The sequence below is a fragment of the Anopheles ziemanni genome, chromosome 3 (genome assembly GCF_943734765.1).
Source record: "Anopheles ziemanni chromosome 3, idAnoZiCoDA_A2_x.2, whole genome shotgun sequence".
NCBI lineage: Eukaryota > Metazoa > Arthropoda > Insecta > Diptera > Culicidae > Anopheles > Anopheles ziemanni.
Window position 1 is genome coordinate 61,181,019 of NC_080706.1, and position 26,011 is coordinate 61,207,029.

Genomic DNA, 26,011 nt, shown 5'->3' on the forward strand with positions numbered 1-26,011 from the left:
AGATCTTGAACTCGTAGATAAGTTTTTTGTTTCACGAAACAAAGATGGATTGAAATGGTTTGTTTTCCATTTTGGGTACCGGCAGACTTGTGTCGCATAAACATTACCATGTACCATATAATCGATCTACTTTACGAGCAATGCCTCGATACTTTCAGCTGCGCCGAATTCGTGACCTCAATATCGATTATACGGTAAAGCACTTGCCTGACCACTAAACACATCGCGTACCCTTAGGCACAGCCGAAAGGACTAGAGCTCGTGCAGTTGGTGGATCAAAACTTGGCAAAAACTGCAAACCCATGGTGGGATTTTTATTTTCTGTTTGTGCACCTTTTTTTTGTTCCAGTGGCCTTATGTTTGACCAACATCAAAGCGTACACACGGTGACGGAAGGCAAGCACACCTTTATTTGAGAAAGGTACACCCCGTGTGTGTGGGGTATTTTAATTAAATTAACACCTGCCAAACATGCCAGCAGTGGCACAAGGATGGATTTTAGCATACCGTTCGAATCACTCGGAAAATTTAACACACATTCCTTGAATGGAGCACACGAACAACTAGTTTTAAATCATTTTCAACTCTCTTCACAAGTTCTGATTCATAAACATGCTGCATATAAAAACGCAAAATCCTAAAACACAACAATGTTAATCAAGTGCTCTGAGTATTGATGAAAATTAAAATCATAAAAATCACTACAAACCAAAACATCATCGGGATGTTTAGTTCTAGATCCTTCTGTACATTACACGCTGGCTACGTTTTACAATTCCAACTTTTTTAAACATATTTTTCATAGTTTCTGTGTGGTTTGTGCCCTAAATTTGCACTAATTTATTCTGCACCAAACGAATCCTCTTAAATTGCACAATTTAACCATAAAACATACCATATGAACACCGACTTACATGACGGACAGAAACTACACCGACTCGGAATGACTGGACGGATTCAGTTCTGACGCTCGGACTGTGTCGCACCGACTGTGTCCCATTGACTGGCAAAACAGATCGTCCACCGGGCAAATAAACGCTGCCCACAGCGACACCGAACACTCGAACAGCGGTTCTTCTCCGCGGCCTACTCAAATCAATCGTGAGCGGCTTGCAGCTCGAGCTTGTCCACGTTTTCACGACCCATTGATCAATACGCACGAAGAGCTTAAAGTGGTGTTTTGCGCCCGGATTCTTTTTTTTATTGGAGTTTTTTGCTGTACGTACACGGACGCCACGAATGTTGTGTGGTTTGCTGTGTTCGAGGGCAAAACCCGTTTTGATCTGCGCCTGTGTTGGGTCACCAGTCACAACGGGCCCTGCCGTTCGGTCCCTGGCGAGTAGAAGGGATAAAGTGCGCCATGGCAACGTGTTCACCCCTAACAAACAACTGTAGCCTCTGGTTAGATGTCAAAGTCTCCAAAAAACACGTCAGTTTGTTAAACAATACCATATGTGGTACATTTTGCTGAACACATTTGGCAGGATACTCATAAACTGAGAGTTTAAAACAAATGGACCAAATTTGTTAAACAATACCATATGTGGTACATTTTGCTGAACACATTTGGCAGGATACTCATAAACTGAGAGTTTAAAACAAATGGACCAAATTGTTATTATTTTAAGAGGGATGGTTGAGGATACGAGTTAAGTTTGAGTTATTTAAAATGTTCTTGCTCTTTCACTTTAAAAAAATATATGCCAGTGTTAAAACAACGTTTGCAATATTATTCAGAATACGCCTTTTTCCTTCTTCTCTGTTGCATTAAAGGCAATTCTTGATAAAAAAAAAACTAATTATACTTTTCTCACATGGAACCATACATGGTTCCAAGCCATTCTCTCGGGTGCCTTTAGAAAATACTTCGAAGTAGAGTTTTTATTTAAATTTGTAACGTAGAATGGTATCGGGTTAACCTTTTATAAACAAGAGAAACAATTGCGATCGATCTATGCTTGAAGCAATACTCAACCTAGATGCGTTTAATGAGATTAACGTTGTGGAATGCGATTGATTCATATCGCCCACGGTGATTTTGAGTAAATTGCCACCCATTGCTGGGCCTGCCTGGCTGCACATTTCATCTTGCGGTTTAGTTTATTTTTTCCCGAGACTCACCCCCGGAGGAATTTAGCATCAACAAAAAGACAGCATCGGAAAGTCCTGGCATCGGTGAAGAACCTGTGCTGACGTGAGGCTGTCGGATACATAGTGAGTAAATAAGCCAGGAAAAATAAAACCACTACGAGTCGTTGTAAAGACAGAAGCCGACAACGATTAAAACCTGTTTCGAAACCGCGTCAAACCTACAACCTTGAACATGAACTTCCTTCACTCCGTCGCCACAGTGAGAAATGATGGCCGAAGCTGGAATTTACAAGGCGGATGAGAGAGCCAACACTAATCGCAACCAGAAGATAGGTCAAGGCGTTAGGACATTGATGTGATGTGTTAGTTTTGCAAATTAAATGTTGAAATAAGACACATAAAATCAAACAGCACTTCACTGTAGGTATGTACAGTGCATAGGCCATTGACTTGGTATTGATTGTTCTTCATGAAGCTACATGAAGCTACATGCAACACCCAGACGCCTAGAACGGAAACATTGAACTACAATTATCTGTACTTCTTTGAAGGATTACTACATTAATAAAACGTTTGAATGAATTTTAATGTTATCAGAGCAGGTATTGCCCAAAAAAAAAGCAGATGATCATTTGTTGCAGTAGAGTCTAGCGTGTTTATAATTTAGGATATTTAAAAAAAATATTTTTACAAACTTACTGAGCGCGTTTACATAATGTATACGTATGTTGTCTTATCAACTATGATTTTATTATGCTGTGAAAATAAAACATTTGCAGTTTTTGCAAAAAATAGATCAGATTGCTTTAAACACTGTGCGTTGACGGATTTATTTGAATTTTTCATATTAGTATGTGCCACACAAGTTTCTTATTTTTATCATGAAATAAAAATCTATTACAATATGTGTGTTTTTTTTTCAAAAATAATCAAAAAATTATTACATACATGCGTGCTTTACTTGGCACAATTTCATTGCTTTAATAAGTTATCGGGGATACAAGAAATTCATTTCACCCCTTCAAATTACATTTAAATAAAATTCATGAGGGTTTTCGGATCGTATGATAAAAGAATTTTGTTTTCACTGTGCTTAATAACCCCGCTTTCTACGAAAATTGACATGTACTTTGGCGGTATTACTTGTTATCGCAATTCCTATTTTTTTTTAGTTGAATGTAACACATGAAATAAGGTGAATGTTTTACTAAGAGCTTATGCCAAGCTCAAAAAGGATCTTCATTGTTTTCTTAATTTTGTAAATTTGATTAATTCGTAAAGAAATGGTGCATTTTGTTTTGGATTTAAATTTGTATGAAATGCAATTGTTCATTCATTTTTCTCTCGTAAAACAAATCTCAGTGAAACGGTTACATTGAAATAAAATCGAACTTTTATTTTCTGCAGTTAAAGTGTTTTTCTTCACGATTCTTTTGTTTAATTCAATCACTTACACCAGAACGCATTTTTAAGTGGTTGATGTCCCCCTATTCGATCGTGCACACAAGACACCGGCTAATATTACGTAGTGGTCTAAAACCGATCGCGTCCAACTCATTGAAATGCATTTGAAATATATTGTAAAAGACGAACACAAATTACTAGCTGTAGCAATCAACAAACGTTCAGGTGGTAGATGAAAACCCCTAGCCAACTGGTGTTGCAGTAAATTGATATTCTAAATTATAGTAAAGATTGTCCTAATGAAAATGGTCTAGTTTGAAGGAGACACGTCCCGAGCACACGTGTAAGCACTATTGTGCGCTAACGATATCTCACTCAACTCAATGTCACATACATTTACGGTAGAGTTCCGAACAACATTGGCGTTGTACGGTGGTGTTACGTTCAAATGATTGATCTATCTCTTACGTTACATCTAGACAGAATTGCAATGAAACAAAATCGAACTGCACCGTGGGGCAAATGAACGATTTCGATGAGGATTTATCAAAGCATTGGGGCATTGTGCGTCCGGAAGTTATGCTGGCTGTTACGATGCTAAATCGAAACAGAACGGTTGTTTACGGTGAACGAGGAATGCAGCGATAGAGTTGTCCCGCATTGCACTGCTAGCAATCGTTGGCAGCCGATCTATTCGTTGATCAGATCGCCATAGTAGGCCGTTAGTGCGATAAGTTTACGGTCGAGGAAATTTTGTTCTATTTCTACCGCTCCGTTCGGTCCGGCCAGCATCGTCAGCTGTTGGGTGTTGGAGTTGCGCGGCAAATACATTGCCACATTTTTGCTCACTCGCTGGGCAGCACGCATCAGCTCGGTGGCAGGGACGGGCAGCAGGGACTGCTCCAAGTCGTACACCTCGTCCTTCAGGTAGCTTGGACCGCCCCACGGTGGCGACAGGAATATCGTGTCCGCTCGCAGCTTGTCGACCAGCTGCATAAAGTCCCCAATGATAAACTCTATCCGATCCGCCACGCCGTAGACAGCCGCGTTGTGTTTGGCCATCTCGATCTTGCGTGGATCGATATCGATTGCGATCACTCGCTGACAGGTGAAAGCGAACTGTATTGTATTTCCACCGCAGCCGCAGAACGCATCGACGATCACGTCCGCACGGCACCGTTCGGCCGTGTGGGCGGCCACCTTTTCCGGGGTGACCGAAAACCACGACTCACGGTCGAGACGAATGCCCGAATCGAACAGCGCGAACAGTGAGAATCGCTTGTACCAGTACTTGAGCAGCGATTTGTCGTTGGCAATGTCCGCCGGCAGGCTGGCCACAAACTTGGTCTTGCGTTTCTTTTTCTTTTCCTTCTTCGCACTCGCCCCAGCACCACTGGGAGCGGAAACTACACCAATCGGTGTCTCGGTTGCACCATCTGGACCGGCGTCACCACTCTCGAGCGATTCCACCTCCTTCCCGGCACCGATCTGCAGCTGACTGTACTCCAAAATGGTGCTCGATCGGGCACTCGGTCGCGCCGGTGCTCCCGCGTTGGCCTCGTCCTCGTCGGAGGAACTGTGCAGCAGAGCTTCTGGCGCTGCCTGGTCGGACTTATCGTTACCACCGGCGACGGACTGCTCATTACCGTCGTCGTCAAAGTACGTGTGCTTCGGTTTGTGGTGCTTCATTTTAAGTACTCGATTATGCAACCGTATATGCTTCTTCCGGTACACCACCTCGCCGGTGATGTTGATTATCGACTCGGTATCGTTGGCTGGATCGGAGAACGAGTAACCCATCAGCTCGAACGCAGCCTTCAACCGCTCCTTGGGTGTTTCTTCGGTATCGCTCTCGTGGCTTCGCTTCAAATTCACCGGTTTGTCATTCGGCGGTGGCCGATCGTCGCCATCGCCCGCCGGAGACTGCGCCTGCTTTCCGAACGCCGTCGGAAGTCCGTACGATTCCAGCATGCCCGATAGGTCCTCGATTGCTAATTGCGCGTCCGCGTTCGAATCCTTTGTGGTGTCTTTCCCGGCCGTGTCGTCGTTACCATCCTGTGGTTCACCACTCGGCTCGCCACCACTTTGCGACAATCGCAATCCTGCAACCATTGCGGGCAACTGTTCCGTACGGAAGTGATACGATTCACCTGCACTGCTGCCGCTGGCACCATTATTGCTATTCCGTTTGCGTCTGTGATACTTTACGTTGGCTTCCCCACTGGCACCGGCAGCTTGGTAGTGGCCACCGGTCGTTGTCGGTTCGTCATGCTCGTGCTCGGCCATGAAATGGTGGTAGTGCTTTGCATACAGCTCCTGGAAGTGTTGCTGCCATAGGATTTGCCAGTACTGTTCACCGTCCATAGCAGCCTCTTCGTCCGGCGGTACTGGAGCCGTCGCATTGGTCTTTTCCGCTCCGACCAAATACTCCGTCTCGAGCAGATCGGAACTGTTCGAGCTATCGCTCGTAACTTCCGAGCTCAGGCTTTCGCTAAGGTTTGAGCTTTCCGAGCTCACCTTAGAGCTACAAAAATCGTAGCTGGAAATGGTCATACGCGTGACGTTCGTCATCGAGTCGGTTGTGCCGATCGTTAGCGGGATGCTGGAGGTAACCGAATCACACCGGGGACTAAGCAAAGCTTCATTCTCGTAGCTGCCGGATCGATGGGTATTCCACAGCAACTCATCGCCGCTAGGCTGTTGACCGGGAAGAGGCCACAATGCCGTCTGATACGTCGTTTTCGTGTACGGATGAGGCGAACAAGCCGACACTACGATTTCTGTGCGCGTTGCCGCAACGGCATCGCTATCGAAGGAAAAATCTTTATCAGCCTCGGTGGCTGCCCCGGGCGTAGCTTCACTTTTATCATGCGGTGTGTTCGTTCCAGTCGCTTGATCTTGGTCCTCAGCTTCCAGGTAGCTAGGATTTATGTAATCGCTGTACTTTTCGATCCACGAGGCCCATATAATACCTTCACCATGCTTACTCCAGTACGTTTCCCATGCTTCATGTAAGTCTTCCCTACCGAACGCCTCCGGAAGACTGTTGTTACGTTCGACCGATGCCGTTCCGGAATTACCACCCAACGTGCATCTGCGTTCTTCGGCATCGTTGTTGCTTCTTCCACCTTCCAGCAGTTCATCTTTTAAGGAAAATTTTCGCTCGTGAATCCGTTCCGACAAGTCCGCCCCACTGTCACTCGAATGCAGTCCGGAAGAGGCAATGGCTGCCCCGGAACCCCCACCAACTGCCCCTGCGGAGGTAGTCTGACCTCCAGTTCCGAAAAATACATGCTCGTGCTCGTCCGTACTGCAGTAGTTGGTATCGGAGTGGCTAGCGCTGGCGCTGAAGTAGCAGCTGGCATCACTGAATGCCCCTGCATCCCGCTCAACACCCCACTTGGAGGGAAGTTTACGTGAACCATCCCGTCCGAAGCTCAGCTGCTTCACCAACGGCTCCTCAATGAACACATCGTCCACCTCGGCACGATCCAGCACGTCCAGTGGTTCTTCGCTGAAAGCTCCTTCCGAAGGTTGGGTTTGCTTTTCGATAGCTCCAGCAACACTATCAACAGCAACAGTGCCAGTACTGGCGGCTAGCGTCCCTATTGCTATCGGAGAGTTCAACTGCTCGGTGCCTACGGCAGGATCCATCGATGAAATCAAGGGTACGGAATCGCCACGCTCCAGTGTGGAAACATACACATCGTAGTAGTTTTTGATAAACACACGACTGCACAGACAGTAGATGCACTTTTTCTTATCCTTCACCGATGGATGCGACAGATAGATCTCTGCCAGCGGTTCCCAGTGGCCTTCCGAAGCACTCATCATGTTTCGTGTGCACAAGGGGTGCTAGGCGCTGCAATGAAAGCAATGAGGGAAAAAATCCACATGCATTAAATCACTCCTCTTCCAACACACAATACCAAGTACGCCAAGCTCGAAGCATTGCAGCAGTATATGGTGTGTTAAAACTAGTTATCCTACACTTACAAATCCCCCGCACAAAGTTGTTAGGGGATTGCCAGCAATATATCATGGAAAACTCGACTTACCATCAAAAACTCCACTGGGAGGGGATTCCGTTTTCGTTCTTCAAGTCGACATTTTTGTTTCACATTCGTCTTCCAGAGCTCGCTTCGACTAGGCCTTGCCGTACGATGACAATCTTTTCCCTCAATGTTCAAGATTACTAAATAATTGTCATGGCTTATAGTTATCTTGGTAAAATATGTATCCATAGATAGCAACAACAAATGGTAACTTGTATGTACACAAGTGAAATTAATTAGCGGAATCGTAGAAAAACCTAACCAATACTTGCCCAAATGTAACTGGTTCGTTGAAGTTATTATTTGACTTAAAATAGAAATAATGCAATGACTGTCAATTCCACCTGCATTGTCATATTTTATTTCATTGCAGTGAAACATTACATTCGTATTCTACCAGCTTCAGGATCGTACATGATATAGGTTTGGTCAGTTTGTGGAATGTCATGTGGAACGCCATCAACATTGCCCACACTATCAACGAAATCGTGTACGAATACAGTAAACGTCAACATTGCCAATAAATATTGCGTTCGTCTGGCGGAGCCTAAAGATTTATCTTTTGATGAAGGCTAATGAAACAAGCCTCAAATACCTTGGTCATAATTTGAAATAATCCCAGGTTGATGAAATTTGACGTACGTTTTTTTAAACGTGCGTTAAAATTCACCTTTTCCGTATACGATACCAATTAATCTTTTTATAACACTCACATTTGTGTTTCTTCCAAAGCCAAAAAGATTTTTCTTCCTTTCTGGTTTTTGAGAAAATTATGTGTGGGGGAAAGAGATAAAACTCTACGAGAAAGATTTTGTCAAAGAATTAATTAGCCCATTACCCAATTGAAATGTGTAATTACGTCATATGAACAATGATAAAGCTTAAGAAGCGCTAACTAGGATCAAATACGAACTTTAAGATCAATTTGTTAACTATGAAATGAACCTGAAACAAAAGAAACATTGAAAAATAAATTTTATATTTTTATAGTTGAAATTAAAATATGGCAGAAATCATTATTTTGAAATTCAATATTATATACTTTCAAGCCTTATTTTTGCAATAGTTTTTGAAATGCGTACTGAAATATTCAGTCCGTATGTTTCCACAATGGTTTTCGCTTCTCAACAAAACTCTTAATGCCTTCCCGTCCGTCGATCGTAGCTAAATTATCCACCATAATTTGCTCTCCTCGAGCATAAGCCGTAGGAACATCCATTGCCATTTGTTCATAGAAAAACTTCTTCCCTAATGCAATCACTGAGCGGCTTTTCGATGCGATTGCTTTGCAAATTTTATCGAGTTCCTCATCTAGACTGTCTTTCGGGACAACTTTGCTCACAAGACCGGCCTCTAATGCCTCCGCAGCACTAATGGGAAGTCCGGTAAAGAGCATGTAGGCTGCCTTCATTCGTGGAACAGCACGCACGACAGCAATCCCTGGCGTCGAGCAGAATATTCCAAAGCTGGCCCTACGAGGGAAATAGGTATTTAAGAGAATCTTTCTATGCATGCATGTGGTCAACCATACCCGGGGGTGGAGAAGGTACTGTTGTCGCTACAGATAGCCATATCACAAGACGCTACCAGCTGACATCCTGCTGCAGCTGCCAGCCCGTCCACTTTAGCAATGATTGGAATGGGTGCAGATCGGATGGCATCGATCAATTCGGAACATTTATGAAATACCTGCTTGTGCTGATCCGCACCGTGCTCTGCCGTAAGCTCTTTCAAGTTGTGACCAGCAGAAAAGACATGTCCTTTAGCTGCTAGTACAATGCAGCGCAACTCAACATGTTTCTGATTTTCTACAATGTTTTTCAAAACACTGTTCATCATCTCCATGGAGAGCGAATTGCGTGTCTTTTCGTTGTCCAATAAAATAGTGCCCACTCCATCCTTTTGAGAGTAGGTGGAAAGCAATCTATATGGTTTGACGACTGCGCCAAATGATTTCTGCAAACACAGATTTCGTATTACGCAAGGAATCTAATGTACTCAACAGCAAAACTCACCAGAACTCCTCCAAATTTCGTAGCTATCATTGCGCCAGCGTAGTCAGGTATGTTTTGTTGATTTTAGAATAAAAAAACATCGCCCTTGAATCGACAATACCAGCTGATCAGAGTTACGTTTACTCCACTGGATTTGAGTTTCACTTTACAAACGACGCGCACACGTTCACGTCATATTTAAAATAGCTGTTAAGCATGTTACCTCGACTGATATATTTTTTTCTTTCTCCCGTTTGCAAAACAACTTTGGAATACAGCATTCGTTCCGATATTCTGTACCACCGTTTATTGTTCTTATGCGTAGTTAAGCTTAGTTTAGGTTATAGTATAAAACGATTATTATGATTTAAATGGTTGTAGTGGAGACTTACGAAAATATGAAATTAAAAGACAGTCATGGCAAAATTACTTAATCCCCAGACTAGGAATTAAGACTCGTTGCGCTCCTAGCGCGCGTGATAATCGTTCGTTAACCCTTAAAAACTAGTAACGAAAGAAGCCAAATGTTCGATCGGATTGCGGATAACACGGAGAAAAAATCGATTCACCAGGGTACGAAACTGTATCCATGCGATAATGAAAAGGCAAATATCAAACGCGCATTTGAAAACGACCTAGACCTCAGTGATAGGTCTCTTGGCAATGTACGCCTTGATGTTTTCGTGGTCAAGCACCTTATTGACCACCTCCTGCAAGTTGGGGAAGTTCTCAAGCAGATTGGTCTTGGTAAGGTAGTTCAGATAGTCCAGGATTCCGGCAAAGTAGACATCGGCCCAAGTTGGCTTACCCAGCACCAGATGGCCATTGTTCTCCTTTGCGATCACGTTCAATTTGGTCAGATAGAACGGGATCACCTCATTGTTCAGGGTGATCATCTTCTTCTCCTTGACCATATCGTCCGGTTCGTAGGCAACGATGGCAATTTCTGGCAGGGCGGAACAAAAAACGATAAGTATTAAATCCAAATTCGAACAGACGATCGTTATCAACACTTACTTAGACGGAAGTCATTGATCGTATCAACGATGGCATCGATCTGCAGTGACTCGAGCGCATTGTCACCGGCCAGGTTAATCTGCTTGGCAACGTACCGGCACATGGCTAGCGATTGATGAACACGCTTACCGTCGACCTCCAGCACCGGCATCTGGCCCATGGGCATTGCTAGAAAGAGAAATGTGGACCACGCACGGGATAAGGTTGACGGGGAGGGAGAGAAAAAAGAGAAACATTTGTGTTAAATTTTAATAGAAGCTGGATTTGCATGATAGGAAATTTTCTATGCTTTTCTTTTTGTGGCACAGAGATTTTGCTCCACTGTTTCGACATTGGTCAGGTTTTGGTTTTGTTTCGGTTTTGTGTTCGGGTGGTCTTTGATAAGCAGCTGCATCTGCCGCCCTCGGTTCTCCAAAAAAGTAAACTGGAGAAGAGTTCGTTATCTGTTTAGTTATTTGAAGAACGTTTGGAGGTGACACAATCGGTAACAACACACAGCAACAACTTCGGTGGAAAACATTCATTATATTGCCAGCACTTCCTGGCGCCCCCCCAGGTAGAGGAGGGGTATGACTTGGCACAACTGTCTAAACTTGAATGGTTAGTAGATAAGATTATTTCATGAACGCAAGCATAAAGGGGGCTGGGACTAGGATGCAGCAAGGAAAACAGGAGTATGTTTTTTCTTTTTCTGCAGACATTTGCCCTCCACGAGAGCAGAGCGATTAAGTTTTTTGGTATTATTTTTCCGTGCTACCACGGACTGTTTTTATTATAATTTTTCATTTTGATGTTGTTCGGCTGTTCAGAAAACTGCGATGGTGCACTAGCGATATCGATGAGTGTTTGAATGTAATCGCTTGCGTTTAAACATAACGTCGAAGTTTCGTCACGCAATCTTGACCGTACGGGAGATGATTTTGTCACCCGGTTTAGATTTCAGTCTTTGGTCGTTTGTCGATCCAGTTACGAATCGATTCGATCGACGTCACGTTGTCGACCACCTTCTGCAGGTTCGGGGTGTTGGCAACCAAATCGGTCTTGGTCATGTAGTTCAGATAGTCCAGAATGGCGGTGAAGTAAACGTCGGCCCAGCTCAACTGGAAAATATTAAACACAAGAAAGCATATGATAATGGTGAACGTTGTCCGGTTTCTTTATCGCCTGTCCATCGGCGATCGCCGATAGCGTTTCGGCACGATCCATTCGGAACGAGCATATTACTTTGGAATTGGCCAGGTATCCATTGTTTTCGCGCGCAATATCGTCCAGCTTCTCCAGATAGAATGGAATGACCTCGTTGTTCAACGTAACCAATTTCTTCTCCTTGATTTCATCGTCCGGCTCGTACGAGACCACGGCAATCTCTAGAATGTTACAACCAATGGTTTATTGAACTGCTCAGAGTTTATGCCAAGATTAAATCCCCCCGTTTTTTAAGCCGGGATCTATCGGCAAACATTTTTGAATCCTTTTCGTTTAGAGTAGGATTGAAATAACTCACTTTAGAGCAAGTTATATTTTTAGCCAGCTTGGCAGTTCTACTAAGTGTGCCATACACCCTTTACAATATATCATTTTACAATCGCTTATATTCAGAACAGGACACCCCTTATCGCATTCATTTGCTTCTCTACCAAGAACTAATACTTTATCGCACATGTCATGCTCTACGCATAACCAGCGATTTTTCGAATAGATCATTGATTTTGAAATCATCGTCAACATAAATTATCGAAGTTCGAAGTGTCCCATTTTAAATATAGGCGACAACCTTGCAGTGAAAGGATTGCAAAAATATGGCCGATAGAACCAACGGGACCGTAGCGCATCGACGTGCCGTGGCCAAAAATCAAAAGAGGGATATCGTGCGAGTGGACGCTTACTTAGACGGAAATCGTTCACGGTATCGACCACGGTATCGATCATCAAGTTCTCCCAATCGTCGGCACCGGCCAATCCGACCTGCTTGGCCAGATAGCGGGACATTGCGACCGACTGGTGGACTTTTTTGCCGTCCACCTGCAGCACCGGCATCTGGCCCATCGGCATTGCTGAAACGAAAGATGGAATGGTTTGTTCATGGCAACTGCAATGGTAACCGATCGCGACGGACGATCGGAGGGCGGTTTCGAATGGTGGGCGTGTGAAATAGGCTACGAAAAGGCTTTGCAATCGCGATAGGCTGCAGACCCAACGATGGAAGAGTCGTATGCAGTCGATAATGAGAAGGATAATAATGATTGATAGATAATAGCGATGCACTTTGCGAGCTCGATAGAGGGGTGGAAAAAAGAAAACATTCGACACTCGTTTCCTACAACCCCAAGGATAGCGCAAAGGATTCGGATGCAGCTGCGTCATGTGGTATTCGTCGTGCTTTATCGTGAAAGTGTGTAGTTGGGTGTGCGAGTAAACGTATTTGGCCAAAAAATTATTCCAAAAGTCGTGATCAAAATCCAGCCAATATTAAATTAAAAATGAGTCTTAAGCTAAAAATATCTATAACATTCGCTGAAAAAATATTCATAATGGTAAAAACGTCTTAATTGAAAATGAATCGAAAATAAACTGTTTTCATTGCTGCATTTGAGAAAGAAGTATTAGGCTCACAGCACATAAAACACATGTCGACAGATACAACAAATTCAGGTTAATCACATTCCGCGTGATCTCTGCGGTTATTTTAAACATCAGCATGTTGGTGATCGTGATGATCGCCATCGGTAAGGGATCGGTGAGACGGATCAATCGATCGCTAAAATTATATCAATTCAATGCACGACAATGGCGGCAACGGTGACCGCGAGTCACTTCGATAACATTCTAGCTATCTCGGTTAGAAGGTCACCAGATCGTGATTCAATCATCGGTGGTTTCATCACGAGTATGCAGGTCGGGCGGAATCATGAAGGCGTTACCGGCACGTGTTATGCGTCACATTGGGGATGCGGAGACGAGTGGTATACATGCAATGAGGAAAGAATACTCTGCGGAATAGTATGTAGGGTGAACAAATTGGATTATGTAATTTTATTTTGGATTATTTTTATGAGACAAGTGAACATAAACATGAAATCGCCAAGATGTGCGTTCGTGCAAGCATCGTTATCGATCGATAGTAATATATTTTTTTCAGATGGACTCACTTGGTTTCAGGGCTGGCCATTCTTCGCGGGTGATCCTCACATCATCGAAGGGAAGATTTCCGTAGGACAGCAGAAAGCGCAGAGGCTCTCCCAGGGCCTTCACATTGAAGTAGTACACCTTGTAGTCCGGCATTTTGATGGAGGCGGTTAGTAAGATGCTATGTGAAAGAAAGAATAATTGATTTGTGAGAATATTTAATTGAAATGAATATGTGTCACTATGTACAGTATTTGATTCTCTTATTTTGGGCGTGGATATTTTGACATGTAAATTAAATAAGTGTCTATCAATCAAATAAACGCGTTGTATTTTACAACGGCATACTAATACAATTACAGATTTAAAAAAATAAAACTTCATCGACGACACCAGCTATGGACAAACTATCACTGGGCGGATTACCCCAAAGAACGAAATTGATTTAACCTTGAACTTTCTAACTACGTATTTCGGCACCAAAGAACGCATGTGGAGTTTAAAAGCATATAATATGTGCTTGATGCTAGTAACACCCTATAGGACATTGCTTCTCATGCTATCGGGCTCACTGAATGAAAACTTATTTTTATATTCCTTTTTTCCACTTGACCAATGGAGTCTAGGTTATGGCGTTCACCAAACACTTGTGCTAACTTGCTATCGATACGAAAACATACGCACGAATCCAATTCACGGTACGCCCTACGGATGGAGCCAACCAACAATTTTCACTCCACTGCCGCCTCGCACTTTTCACCGAAAAACACCGGCCGGTATGCTTATGTGCAGGGACCTCCTCAAGTATTTTCCAAGTTGATGATCTTGCGATGATGAGCAAACTTACCTGTTGATCAAACTTCTGCTAAGAGTACGGTCAGACTAAAATTGCGTGCGTGCGCCGCGGTTATTTATATTGTCCGGAACCGGTACGAGCGGACCGTGGTGTTCGTATGCATTCGGGTATTTACTCGCAACTCGTAGATGACGACGACGATGTTCCCGCGGATGTAACCGTCCCAGCGCGGTATGTATGTATGTGGCCGGCTTATCATCTAGTGTTGTAGCTTCTTCTTCCTACCGAAAGCTCTTGATTGTTTGCTCTAGCTATCGGACAATGTACTTGCACGATGCGTGATCAGCAACTATAATGTTTTACTACACGAAAGAAATAATGCTTCAATGATAATATGAATTAAATCCTACGTTGAACAATTGACGTAAAATGTAAACAATAATTTAAACGAACTTGTTTAGCCTACAGTACATGTATATTTATTATGGATTAATTTTGAAAATTTAGCACGATTAAAACATAAAATACTAAACTAATACAATCAACATCATCAGGTAACAAAAATAAAAAATTATATTATTGATTTGAAAAATGTCACGTGGCCGTGTTTGGAAGTATTATAAAAATACGAACAAGCATTATATGTTTCGTTGGTCATTTGAACTAAGTTGAAGATTATCGATTTATTAAATGAACGAGAACCCCAGTATGCCCAACAAAATTCTGCAGATACGAAAAAATGACTAACTATTCATTTTCCTAGACCTATTTTAGTCATCTGAATCGGCGTGCGACATTGGTTGATGAAAAAACAAACCTCAATACGAACGGCGAATAGTGAAGTACGAATGCTGGCGTCGGTTAGTTTAAGCGGTCACGACCTGAACAGAAAGCAGAAGAAATTTGCACAGCCGAACATACAAAAAAAAAGAAACCAACTAGCTCTTGTGCCAATAGGACCATCGACTGTGCGTATCGGCTTGCTGCGATGATCGTGAAACAGATTTCGCATCCTAGCACACGTCATGTCGTGAGGCGCATCCTGCGCTTTTTGTGGTATTTTATTTTTGCACATCATTTTACACACTCTCAGTCCGAAGCAAAGCCTGCTAGGACTTTGCTGTGGCTGGGTCATCTTCATGCTCAAAGTTCTAACTCGCAGTTCGGTGATGAATATGCCGTGTTATTATGTAATATACGCTTACATACAGCTAATAATATGAAATTACCAAAAGAGCAGTTGATTTAATTCAATTTTCCAGTGACATTTATATGTTGAATAATACAAATGACGTCTAAGTAAATAGTAATCGTAGTTCTTGCGTATGAAGCAATTTTATTTGCGGGAGACTTGAAGCCCTCCATTCCTTCAGCAAAAAAAGTAATGCTAGTTAAATTCAAAGCACCCCCACGCCGTGTGGCATGATGTGCTTATCATATATTGATACCATATCAGGCAACATGATATCAGAAGGTAACGTTTTATATTTAGGTACTAGAGCCATACAAACACTATATTGTGACGTCACCCATAAGATGTTCCATAATCTATTAAAAATATACTACTTTAGCATTGTGCAATACCGGTTCATCATGTTTTTGCGGAATTGATTTTATCACTATGAAGATTTACTCTTCGACAAGAGGACAACGATTGGGTTAAAAGTTCACATATTTTATTAGTTATATGAACGTTTATAGCTAAAGGAATATTTTTTCATCTATACATACAAATACTAATGATAAACACAAATCACATCATTTAATCCCACCATGGTAACGTTGACGCGGTTCATAGCACGTCCAACTCTGGTGGAAGGGGAATCTTTTTCGAAATGGCAAATTTCCGCAGGGCTTCGTACTTGTTGCGTAGTGAATCGACCTCTTCCTGCAGCCGGCCAGTTTCCTCGTGCATCAGCTCCATGTCGCGCCATTCCTGCGACTTTTCCGTTTCCAATTCATCCTTCTGCTCGATGCGCTTGATGCGACAGCTGGCCGCGTAGCCCCGATTCTTAAGAGTGCGGCGGCGTTGCTTCATACGGACTATTTCTTCGCGTGTAAGACCACGCATTTTCAGCGTGCGGTTAAGATCCCGCACCGTAATCGAGACCAGCTCATCGTCACTGATGTCCGGTATCGGGCACGGAGACAACGGGGCCTGAAAACAAACATTGAACCATAAACCGCGATTAGCATGACCCATAGAGATGTGACGAACCCGGCCTCAGACAGCCGGGTTCGCTTTCGATGGATGTCGCGGTGGTTCGGATAATTACTTCATTCCAGTGAATTGATTTCGGGCGCATCATTGACTACAAATACAGAAAGGAGGACAAGGGTCGGGAAGGATGTGTGATTAATACTAAAACACAGAAATGCAGACGCGTTGCGCATTCACTGTTAAACAACACACGCGAGTGGTTTTCGTTTAGAAGGTCGTTCGCGTATCATGTATCGAATCTAGCAGCACAACAGTTCAGACTAGTGATCATAGTTACCTGAGTGTTTTTTCGTTCACGTTTAATCTCTTGTGGCATAGCAGTAATCTGTTCGCACTCAAATTGTTTATCCAGAAGGAGAGAATGAAGTCGCGCCTTGCATCCAAAACCGAAACTATGACCACTCAAACTGCGCTATTGGACGTTCGCTGTTCCACGAAACACTGCACGACAAATTTTCAACTACTCAACCATCGACCTAGGAGTTTCAGGCCTCCTAGCTCTTTTTTCTGGTAGAAGAATAGAAAATTGATGATGGGTTTTGGTTTGTGAACGGGGTAAAAGATGCAAGTCATGTTTGGGTCATTAGTTTTACCTTACCAAGGGTACAATCGTGTGATGCGCTACGTCGAGAAAATTCTAGTTTCCACGAAGCAAGAAAGTATCATATACTTTGGAACACACTGGGATACATTAAACCATGCAAAATGAAAATTTTATTGTTGTAATTATCATATGTACCACATGCAACAACGATAAGTTGTTTATTTTCACGATAAACAGTGAACTGAACACTCCAAGGATGTTTACAACAGCATCACAAGATAGCAGGAATTTTGACATGTGCCGAAGGATGATGTATTAAGGAGGTTGGATTACAGTGTTTACGGTGGCAGCCACATTGAATTTGATTTTGACATCATCGGTTAGGTTGGTGTCAGTGCTCAGTCACGATATTTTATCGGACGTCAGATTCGTGAGTGTCGTTGTCAAAACTGTTCTCTTTTGAGGTGTCCCGCAAGTGTTAAGAGAATTGTTTTACCCTTCTTTTCAGAAGTCGTTTTACGCCTAGATTGCATAGGAAATCTGCTGCAAAAGAAGGGGTAAAAGAATTCTGAAAAGAAGAGCGGGCAGTTCTGAAGAGAATTCTTTTACCCCAAAATACAGTCTGTTCTCGAGTTACGCGGTTCTCGACTTACGCGGATTCGGAGATACGCGGTTTCAAAATTTGACAGTAGATTGGGTTTATTACATCGATTTAAATTCCTGAGATGTACAACCACACGAATAAATATGTAAATTACACATTTGCATAACTTACGCATTTTATTTCGTTTGTTGCAATTTATGTTGTTTTAATACGCTTGCATTGCATTCATATTAATGAACAAAGAAAAATTTCGAATATTCTATGATACATGTACACAAGAGCTCGATCTCTTAACTCCTAGTATAAACTATGTGTCAAGCAATATTCGAGATACGCGGAAATTCGAGATACGCGGATTTCTCTGGTCCCCATTATCCGCGTAACTCGGGAACAGACTGTAACGCCAAAATTTCTCGTTGGGTAATTTTTTCGAAACTACACAAGTTGATCAACTAATTTGTTACAAATTTATCTACTACAGGTAGCTAAGAAATATTTTTGCAATAACTTTATTCATCAGAAAAGTAAATGTTTTTCATCAGCACACGATATGCATTGTTCTAGGGCAGATTTAATTTCTCTCAGTTTACACCATTCGTTTCACGAAAATAGTGCGATATGTCAACTTTTTGTTTATATTATGTATCCCTCGTAGGATGAACGTACCTGTTCATACATACCTTGGGTGTACAAGGAGAATTGTATGAACCGTCATTATTTGATTTTGTTTACATCAATTCACGTGGAATATTTTGAAAAAGATGTCCGGGTTTGTAAAACGCCGTCGAGGTTTAAACATAAAAGGTTCTCGTTTGTCGCTGCACAGCGGTCAGCCGGTGGTTTCGTCGGGAAATCCTTCACTTGATCATGTTTTTGGTGGCGGATTCCCAATTGGTTCGATTATAGGCATTGGTAAGCAAACATTCTGTCGGTAACTCAATTGCACTTCTAGATACGATACATCTGATGATTTTTCAGAGGAAGACAAATATGGAAACTATTCGAAAATATTGGCGAAATACTTTCTAGCCGAGGGAATCGTCAATAATCATGCACTAGTACTAGGGACATTGGAGGAAGACCCTTCACAGCTGGTAAGTCCGTTTGCGCGGAACACATAAATCTGCTATACATAACGCAGCAGCTGATACTTACTGATTGTTTATTTTCCATACAGTTACAAAAGTTGCCAAAAGCGGTAGAAGAAAAACCAAATGCAACCAAGAGCTCCACACAAACCCCGGAAGATATGCGTATTGCGTTTCGATACAATCAGTTAGCGCCTGTAGATTCGGAGCAGAAATCCTCCACTACGTTGGGGCATTATTTTGATCTAACGAAAGCAATGGGCTCAACTGTACTCGAGTCACAAGACATTACTCAATGGCATGGAGCTAACAGTGAGAAAGAGGAGTTAAATTTCACAGGTTTCAGGAACCCTCATTACGCATCTCTGTTAACTTGCATCCATCAGAAAGCTAGTGAACAACTGTTCAATTCTAGCACAGATGAAGGGTCGAAAAATCTGCTAAGAATTTGCCTAAACTCCATAGGATCTCCTGTGTGGTACGACGAAACCTTTTCACAAGATCTGCTACGCTTTCTTGGAATACTTAAGGCTATCGTACGCAACACGCTGTCAGTTTGTCTAATTTCTATGCCGTATCACCTTTTCCACCATCTGGATGATAGCTCTCTGTGCAAGAAAGTTACGAACCTTTTTGATTATTCCTTCGGGCTAGAAGCTTTCAGTGGAAAAAATGAGGAGCAAGCTAATCCTGTGTTCAAAGAATATCACGGGCTGCTCACTATCTCAAAAATGTCTCCTTTTAATACACTGGCTACATTCACACCGGAAACACGTGATTTGGCATTCAAACTGAAACGAAGCAAATTTGTCATTGAGAAGCTGCATCTGCCTCCGGATATTGCGGACGATGATGGCCGAACACCGAAATCAGTGCCTACGATGAGTTGTTCCGCTGGTGGAGGGAACAATAAATTAGATTTTTAATCAAGCACCACTGCTATGAGAATAAAGTATTCGTAAATGAAAAATATTTTATTTTCGATTCTTAAAAGTACAACCTTATCTTATCCTATCGAGTGTATTGAAATCTTATAATTTAGTACCACTACACTAGATAACTTTTGGAAATCTGATAGTAATGTGAATTATTGTTGTACGGCATCTCTTGACGATGTTTGGTATATTCCTTTGGTTGAATGTAAGTTTCCCGGACGGTCGGCACAGGTATCGGTGTCGGTAGGTCATGCTCGTAAATATTATCCCGTACTCGGCGATTTGTTGGCAAACCAGGAATTGGTATTGGTGGTAGTGGATTGGCGCGTACCGGGAGCGGATTTTTACCGGGCAACTTAGTGCAACTCAGGATGATGCTGAGCAGAACGCAAAACTCAACGACGGCCACAATAAGTCCAGCGCAGAGGAAGAGAAAATATTGTTCACGATACCACAGTTCGATTTTATGGAGGCATCCCTGTGGATACAAAGGAAGAAGTTCAAAGCTCTGATGCAATTCAAAGTCATAAGAAAGCTCTAAACCTACATCAAGATGACGACTTTTTTCATAGTCCTGCGTTTGAAGCGCCTGGCAGAGCGTCATATTTATCGGAGAAGGATCCAAATAGGCGGAAAACTGGAAGCGGTTCTCCAACTTACAGCACGTTAGCGGCACGGTGAGTTCCTTTTTACCCAAACTTTGCAATTTCCACAGCGATGTGTCGTAGTTGATGCTTGTATTGATGGCACAACATTCGAAGATAGTTTGCGCCAGATCCATCGCGGCGGTGAACTGCTCGTGCCCCGGTACACCGTAGCTTCCTTGCAGTGCTTTTACCATTGCCGTTTCGTTCAGGTTCAATCCCAGACACTGAGGCCACGCTGTGATCATCAAACAAACGCCAAACTCGGCCACCAGTAGCGACAGGATAATGAGAAAGTACTGCAAAGAGAAATACAAGTTGTTAATGTGGTACGTGCAGGAAGGTCGTTTTTGCCATTTGCTACCAACAATCGTTAAAACGCAGTATGTGTTCATGCACGAGGCCCAGCAGCCCAGTAGCGAAGCGATGATGGCCACTAAACCAGCCGTGGTGAGTCCAAATGCGACATAATAAAAGAGTGGCTGCTCCAGTTCGGATAGTGGTGTCCTATGTTGGTCGGAGGCGGATATAAGCAGCCGTGATAAGAGGATCCTTGGAGAGTCGGTGAATAGATAGAAACCTGTTGATAGTAGCGTTATGCCACATAGCTGTAAAAATGAAATAGGAAAGTTTGCATTTCTATATTATTTCTAAACTCCGTTTTAATTATATTTCTTAAAACTTCCCGTTCAGGGTACTTGTTTAAAACTTCTGTTTGTTTTTTAATTAAAATGGAATGGTTATTTTAAAATAATGTTAGAGTCTTAGTATGTTGCTCGTTATAATAGTTATGATGAAAGATAGCTAGCTGATTTACTACAGTTTTCGGAAATTCTGCTGGAACCCGACGGCCTGCAACAACATTCTTGTTACGAAATATTCGGAACGTAGTGGTTGATCCAAGGTAGACATATTTCAACAAACTGTCCAGGCTCGACGGCGCTCAATGCCAGCAAAAGTTCGTTGACATTAACCCATACCTATTTTCATTGTATTTTTATTGTAAAACAAGTGCTTGTTGGAAAAGGAAAACAGCATAACAATTTCCCGTGACGTTCACATTTCGTCACCGGAGCAACGACAAATTGTTTCAACTGTCTACACCACCGACAGAGACGTGAATTAAAAGCGTGATCGTACAGGTGTGACAATTGTCCCACATGCATATTGTTAGTGGAGTTGTTCCCGCACAATGCAATGCACAGTCGGAAGTACATCGCGTCATGGCATGGGAAAAATTTTAACCGTCGACATGCCGGGATGGATCTCGCCGTCAATAGAGAACTTGTTAAAACACTTCATTAGTAGCATTAAAGAATGTTGGTACATTTGTACAGTGATCTTTATTGGTATTCGTTATGGAACATGGACATGTTAGTATTTAAAATTAAAATTGGTTCAATATAACGGCTAAATGGTTATTCGAGCAGTTAGACGAAAGATTTAAGTCCATAGAATAATCCTTATGTTTGAGAATGAAAAAAACCATGATGTTCTGATCTTTTAAAGTTAGAAAACGTATTTTAACATGTCTTTTATTAACAACAATTATTGGCTCTTCGGTAGGTACTGAATTTAATCATTCACCCTTCTTGATATCTTTTTTGCAGCTCACTTCCCATGATATCGATAAATGTGAAATATCGTTGGTAACAACATTAGGATCAGCGCCACACAAATGGTGTATGCTTGCCAACTGCTTTTACATGCTGTTTAACGATGGCGTGAAAACATAGTATCTTTTTAAGTGGTACGTTTCACGCTAAGTATCGAAGGTATTTCATACACGCTGCTTACATTTTTTATGTTTACCCCTGCTCCTGTTTACGGTGGGATTAATCGCTCCGTGCAGGAAGAGAAACCGACTAGAGTTTCTGAAGAAAAGGAAAACCCGCATATGAAAAGATGAACATATTTTCGCAAACAAACAGGCCACTGGGGGATCTCGAACAGTTAGAAGAATCTTATATAAATTGCGAAACGCATTAGGCCCAATTTTCACTTAGCCTTCGCGCATCGTGCATGTGCATTATGCGCCGCCAATGCAGGTGCGCAGGTTGTCGGCAACAACTCTTTAGTAAGGTAAACGCGTGCACTGGAGATTTTCAACATGATTTATGACTACAGATTAACACGCGTAATTGTAATTGCTGCCTAGCTGCTGCTTTTCCGGCCAGTTTTTACCATTCATTTTTCCGCCCCGGGTTTTTCTTCCGTTTTCTTCTATTCCGCGCTGGCTCAATATCTCGCACGTACTTTCAGCAGTTCGTAGGCTATGGCCTACGTTACGTTAACGGTTTGAAAGCGGCAGGTGCGCGGGAAACCGCCGAATTAAATCACCACCCGAAATCACTCAACCGAACTGGCATTTTCCATCGTTCTCCCTGTTGGGCTTTTATTTTTACGTTGTTTAAAGGCTCAACGTGGTAGGTTCTACATACCACCGTACGTTGGATTGGTAATTGTAGTTGAGGCTTTCACAGGTAAAAGTTGACACTCCATATTATTATTATTTGCCGCATAGTAACCACAAACACGAGTTGAAATCACTGTCACATTTTGCTCGCTGATTACTTCCGCTTTGCGGGCTTTGATATTTCTTTGATGGACACTGTTAATGAGCGTATGCGCCCTATTGAACAAACTGGTTCAAAGGCACTAAAATTGGTTTGTTTGTTATATTTCAACATCAGGATTTTTAACCGTATGAATTATGACGAAGGGACGTTGCACGTTGACCGGATGTGAATCTCTTGATCGAAACACGCTACTGCTGTGCCACAAAACAATTGATCCTATTCATAACGAGACTTGTGAGGGTTGTTACTAGATTAAAGCCAACGGTTTACGAAACTTTCGGCGTCGTATGATGCGTTCTAGTTGAATTATTTATTTCTCTATCAATTACCATGAATATGAGGTTGCAGCTCCCTAGCACAAACTTATGGTTGAACACTTTACCAAGCTTCATGATGAGGAGTTGAAGCCGGTACCTTGGAACTTTGTGTTAAATTTGAATTTCCTTTTTTTCACTGTAGACTACCGAAATTTGATGAAAGCCTCTTACTAACGACTGTTATAAAATAAAACCGTATCAACCGCTCGATACACGTCTACGATATAATACTTTCAACGCAACGACCATTGCACCACGAATGCCGACAAAGAACTGGTGGACTGGACGGACTGCTGGCCGAGCGCATTGATCACCCTTTGAGTCCGGTGCGTCCGTGTGCACGAAGCGTTACATATTTCAAGCGTTCGCCGCGACCACACCTGCAAGAACGCATAGGCCGCGTTTCGGACCAGCGCGCCAGGGCTTCGGGTCTTGGTCTCTCCCTATTCCCGCGCCGACAAACATGAAAAGTAAAACACTCACGTAAATTAAAAAAGGCTTTCGATGCGATCAACTTTTAAACTCTAACGTGATCCTCACGGACTGGCCTTTAGAACGACGTAACGGCACGTGCTACCGGGCGGCATATCGGACGGGGGTGACTTTGCTTGCAAATTGGACGTGATGGTGGATCGCTCAGAGCTATAGATAAATTTAGGACGATAGAAAATGCTATCAATGTCTGCTGAGGGATCTGTTAATGTAATTTTATAATCCTGAGGAGAAACATGTTTACCCTGCATAGTGTTAGGCAATTCGCGATTCAATTTAAAATCAAATGAATGGTCTGCGAGATAACATATGTAGACCATTAATTGAAAACATTTTAAAATGTACATTGCAATGTATACGAGAAAATTATTATTATAAATTGGTAAACGAATCCGAAGATTGCAACAAACATCAACGAGGCCTACCGATTTTCTATAAGAAACTAGTACGCAATAAATAACAACTTTGTGCCCGACTTCTCTTTAGCTACAGATTACATGTAAATAAAGGTAAGTTTATGTTTTAATTTATTAGCGTGTTTTGCTTAAGATGCTCCCTGAATTGATCATAACATTAGGTGTTACATGAATTCCAAAGAAGTATGCACAGGATAAAAACTTGATGGGGATGAACAATGTTTATACTATCAGCAAATACTGATTATAGTATGTTTCTATAATATTGTTAATTTTTCATACAAAGTGATAAAGGTACGTGAAATCGAAAAATTAAATACAGTTTTAATAGAATGAAAGATCCCTACATATTCACATAAAAAATTGATTTATTTGTATTTGTGCTGTATTTGTTTTTGTATTGAAATTGAATCATTTTGGAACTCAGTTATTTGGTAATAAAGTTTGAGTATTATTAGGTACCTTGCAAATTTATACAGGCTTTCTACACGTTTTAAAAAAATCGCATAAAATGTTTTAACTGACGCACATGTGATCTATTTGACGATTCAATAATGTAAGGCTAGTCGTCTTTGCATATTCTGTTAAATAAGCATCTGGATTTGGTCTTATAAACGTATGGAAACCGAAACGGTACGTTTACCGATTCGGTTATAAAAAAATTTCATATATTTATCTTTCTCTTTCGTACTGCATGTTTTTGAAACGAATTCCCTTTCTAACGCGAAGGACCAGTTGAAGCTTGCACGTTGGATAGTAAACAAGTGATGGTAAACAATTGCGATAGTCAGCTAATGCTTATAGTTAACGGTAACGAAGTGTATGTTTCGGTGGCGCTGTTATGTAGTGCTGCAATACACTATCGGGATTCCGTCGACAGAATTTTCTTACCAAAATCCCGTATCCATTTTCTTTCCACGCAATTTTTCTGTGCGAGTGCGAAAGAAAGCGTGTTTGCGTGTGCGAAACACCAAATGTTGCTTTTCGATTTCCTTCGTAGGGTACGCTGTACGCAAGAAAGAGAAAGCGACAGTTGGTGTTGCACTGAGTTTGCCAAGGTGCTTACAAACGTGTCAGCTTGACGTTGAAGAGCGTTCGAGAGAAGAGGTTGCAGCGACGCTAACGGATTCATTGAAAATAGTGGTGGAAAAATTGTATAGAGCGACTCGTTACGTGACTAACTCGCCTCACATCAAATTCAAATAGTTTCGGACTTAGTCAGAATCGAATCAAATCAAGTCCCAAACAAATCAAATCTGATTTGAATTATAAACAAATTAATTCTGAATCGAATCCCAAACAAATAAAATCTGATTCGAATCCCAAACAAATCAAATTCGATTCGAATCCCAATCGAAACAAATCTTTCGAATTCGTAAAATGGCATTCGAATCTTTCGAATCCGTTTGGGGATCGAATCTTCAAGTCTTCTGAATCCCGATTCTGCCAATTTACCAGCAGTATGCCGGGGACTTCCAACAACATATGAGCGTGCGTCGGGTGGGTAGCGTCGAGGTGTTTTGCTTTTTACGTTTGTTGTGCTTCCGGCCACCACCAATTGCGTGCTAAACTGTGACGAATTTGTGCAATGTTTTCGTTGCGAGATACAACTGTTGTACAATAGCAATAGGTGGAGTGTTGTGGTGAAGCGTCCCTATTTTGTAGATCGTAAATAGATTGCGATAGCG

The 26,011-nt window shown here is 42.2% G+C and overlaps 6 protein-coding genes across 7 annotated transcripts; 1 reads left to right on the forward strand and 5 right to left on the reverse strand.

Moving 5' to 3' along the window:
• Positions 1 to 3,486: 3,486 nt before the first annotated feature.
• Positions 3,487 to 7,694, reverse strand: LOC131289674 (trimethylguanosine synthase). Its single transcript, XM_058318972.1, has 2 exons — positions 7,554 to 7,694; positions 3,487 to 7,357 (listed from the first exon to the last, which is right to left on the reverse strand). Exon 2 carries the CDS (start codon positions 7,327 to 7,329, stop codon positions 4,186 to 4,188), a length of 3,144 nt encoding a protein of 1,047 aa, XP_058174955.1. The 5' UTR covers positions 7,330 to 7,357; positions 7,554 to 7,694; the 3' UTR covers positions 3,487 to 4,185.
• Positions 7,695 to 8,546: 852 nt separating this feature from the next.
• On the reverse strand, positions 8,547 to 9,595 carry LOC131286046 (enoyl-CoA hydratase domain-containing protein 3, mitochondrial). The gene is made up of 3 exons (XM_058314908.1): positions 9,566 to 9,595; positions 9,082 to 9,506; positions 8,547 to 9,022 (listed from the first exon to the last, which is right to left on the reverse strand). Exons 1-3 carry the CDS (start codon positions 9,593 to 9,595, stop codon positions 8,641 to 8,643), a joined length of 837 nt encoding a protein of 278 aa, XP_058170891.1. The 3' UTR covers positions 8,547 to 8,640.
• A 584-nt stretch (positions 9,596 to 10,179) lies between these two features.
• On the reverse strand, positions 10,180 to 14,658 carry LOC131285183 (glutathione S-transferase). Its single transcript, XM_058314045.1, has 7 exons — positions 14,535 to 14,658; positions 13,711 to 13,868; positions 12,448 to 12,615; positions 11,786 to 11,928; positions 11,499 to 11,661; positions 10,562 to 10,729; positions 10,180 to 10,490 (listed from the first exon to the last, which is right to left on the reverse strand). Exons 2-7 carry the CDS (start codon positions 13,841 to 13,843, stop codon positions 10,180 to 10,182), a joined length of 1,086 nt encoding a protein of 361 aa, XP_058170028.1. The 5' UTR covers positions 13,844 to 13,868; positions 14,535 to 14,658.
• Positions 14,659 to 16,144: 1,486 nt separating this feature from the next.
• LOC131287119 (transcription factor MafK) lies at positions 16,145 to 17,206 on the reverse strand. Of its 2 annotated transcripts, XM_058316136.1 has the most exons (3): positions 16,982 to 17,206; positions 16,760 to 16,795; positions 16,145 to 16,641 (listed from the first exon to the last, which is right to left on the reverse strand). In XM_058316136.1, the coding sequence occupies exons 1-3, from the start codon at positions 17,018 to 17,020 to the stop codon at positions 16,276 to 16,278; spliced, it is 441 nt and encodes a 146-aa protein (XP_058172119.1). In that variant the 5' UTR covers positions 17,021 to 17,206; the 3' UTR covers positions 16,145 to 16,275. The 2 variants fall into 2 exon arrangements, with proteins under 2 accessions (XP_058172119.1, XP_058172120.1); XM_058316137.1 differs by lacking the exon at positions 16,760 to 16,795.
• A 1,356-nt stretch (positions 17,207 to 18,562) lies between these two features.
• On the forward strand, positions 18,563 to 19,900 carry LOC131287585 (elongator complex protein 4). Its single transcript, XM_058316648.1, has 3 exons — positions 18,563 to 18,764; positions 18,831 to 18,946; positions 19,030 to 19,900. The coding sequence occupies exons 1-3, from the start codon at positions 18,614 to 18,616 to the stop codon at positions 19,864 to 19,866; spliced, it is 1,104 nt and encodes a 367-aa protein (XP_058172631.1). The 5' UTR covers positions 18,563 to 18,613; the 3' UTR covers positions 19,867 to 19,900.
• An 87-nt stretch (positions 19,901 to 19,987) lies between these two features.
• On the reverse strand, positions 19,988 to 23,490 carry LOC131288521 (CD151 antigen). Its single transcript, XM_058317661.1, has 4 exons — positions 23,428 to 23,490; positions 20,888 to 21,127; positions 20,423 to 20,818; positions 19,988 to 20,353 (listed from the first exon to the last, which is right to left on the reverse strand). Exons 1-4 carry the CDS (start codon positions 23,488 to 23,490, stop codon positions 19,988 to 19,990), a joined length of 1,065 nt encoding a protein of 354 aa, XP_058173644.1.
• Between the last annotated feature and the right edge of the window lie 2,521 nt (positions 23,491 to 26,011).

What these genes read in the sequence shown, in the direction of transcription:
- LOC131288521 (XM_058317661.1), bottom strand. Translation starts at nt 23,490, where the DNA reads ATGAAGCTTGGTAAAGTGTTCAACCATAAGTTTGTGCTAGGGAGCTGC. An exon ending in CATACTGCGTTTTAACGATT is followed by an intron (nt 20,819 to 20,887) that starts GTTGGTAGCAAA and finishes TTCTCTTTGCAG; the next exon opens with TACTTTCTCATTATCCTGTC. An exon ending in AAAAAAGTCGTCATCTTGAT is followed by an intron (nt 20,354 to 20,422) that starts GTAGGTTTAGAG and finishes TTGTATCCACAG; the next exon opens with GGATGCCTCCATAAAATCGA.
- LOC131287119 (XM_058316136.1), bottom strand. Translation starts at nt 17,020, where the DNA reads ATGCCACAAGAGATTAAACGTGAACGAAAAAACACTCAG. An exon ending in GTGAACGAAAAAACACTCAG is followed by an intron (nt 16,796 to 16,981) that starts GTAACTATGATC and finishes CTGTATTTGTAG; the next exon opens with TCAATGATGCGCCCGAAATC. An exon ending in AATCAATTCACTGGAATGAA is followed by an intron (nt 16,642 to 16,759) that starts GTAATTATCCGA and finishes GTTTGTTTTCAG; the next exon opens with GCCCCGTTGTCTCCGTGCCC.
- LOC131286046 (XM_058314908.1), bottom strand. Translation starts at nt 9,595, where the DNA reads ATGATAGCTACGAAATTTGGAGGAGTTCTG. An exon ending in CGAAATTTGGAGGAGTTCTG is followed by an intron (nt 9,507 to 9,565) that starts GTGAGTTTTGCT and finishes CTGTGTTTGCAG; the next exon opens with AAATCATTTGGCGCAGTCGT. An exon ending in AGTACCTTCTCCACCCCCGG is followed by an intron (nt 9,023 to 9,081) that starts GTATGGTTGACC and finishes TTTCCCTCGTAG; the next exon opens with GGCCAGCTTTGGAATATTCT.
- LOC131287585 (XM_058316648.1), top strand. Translation starts at nt 18,614, where the DNA reads ATGTCCGGGTTTGTAAAACGCCGTCGAGGTTTAAACATAAAAGGTTCT. An exon ending in TGGTTCGATTATAGGCATTG is followed by an intron (nt 18,765 to 18,830) that starts GTAAGCAAACAT and finishes ATGATTTTTCAG; the next exon opens with AGGAAGACAAATATGGAAAC. An exon ending in AGGAAGACCCTTCACAGCTG is followed by an intron (nt 18,947 to 19,029) that starts GTAAGTCCGTTT and finishes TTTTCCATACAG; the next exon opens with TTACAAAAGTTGCCAAAAGC.
- LOC131285183 (XM_058314045.1), bottom strand. Translation starts at nt 13,843, where the DNA reads ATGCCGGACTACAAGGTGTACTACTTCAATGTGAAGGCCCTGGGAGAG. An exon ending in ATGGCCAGCCCTGAAACCAA is followed by an intron (nt 12,616 to 13,710) that starts GTGAGTCCATCT and finishes CTTTCGTTTCAG; the next exon opens with CAATGCCGATGGGCCAGATG. An exon ending in GATCAATGACTTCCGTCTAA is followed by an intron (nt 10,491 to 10,561) that starts GTAAGTGTTGAT and finishes CCGCCCTGCCAG; the next exon opens with AAATTGCCATCGTTGCCTAC.
- LOC131289674 (XM_058318972.1), bottom strand. Translation starts at nt 7,329, where the DNA reads ATGATGAGTGCTTCGGAAGGCCACTGGGAACCGCTGGCAGAGATCTAT.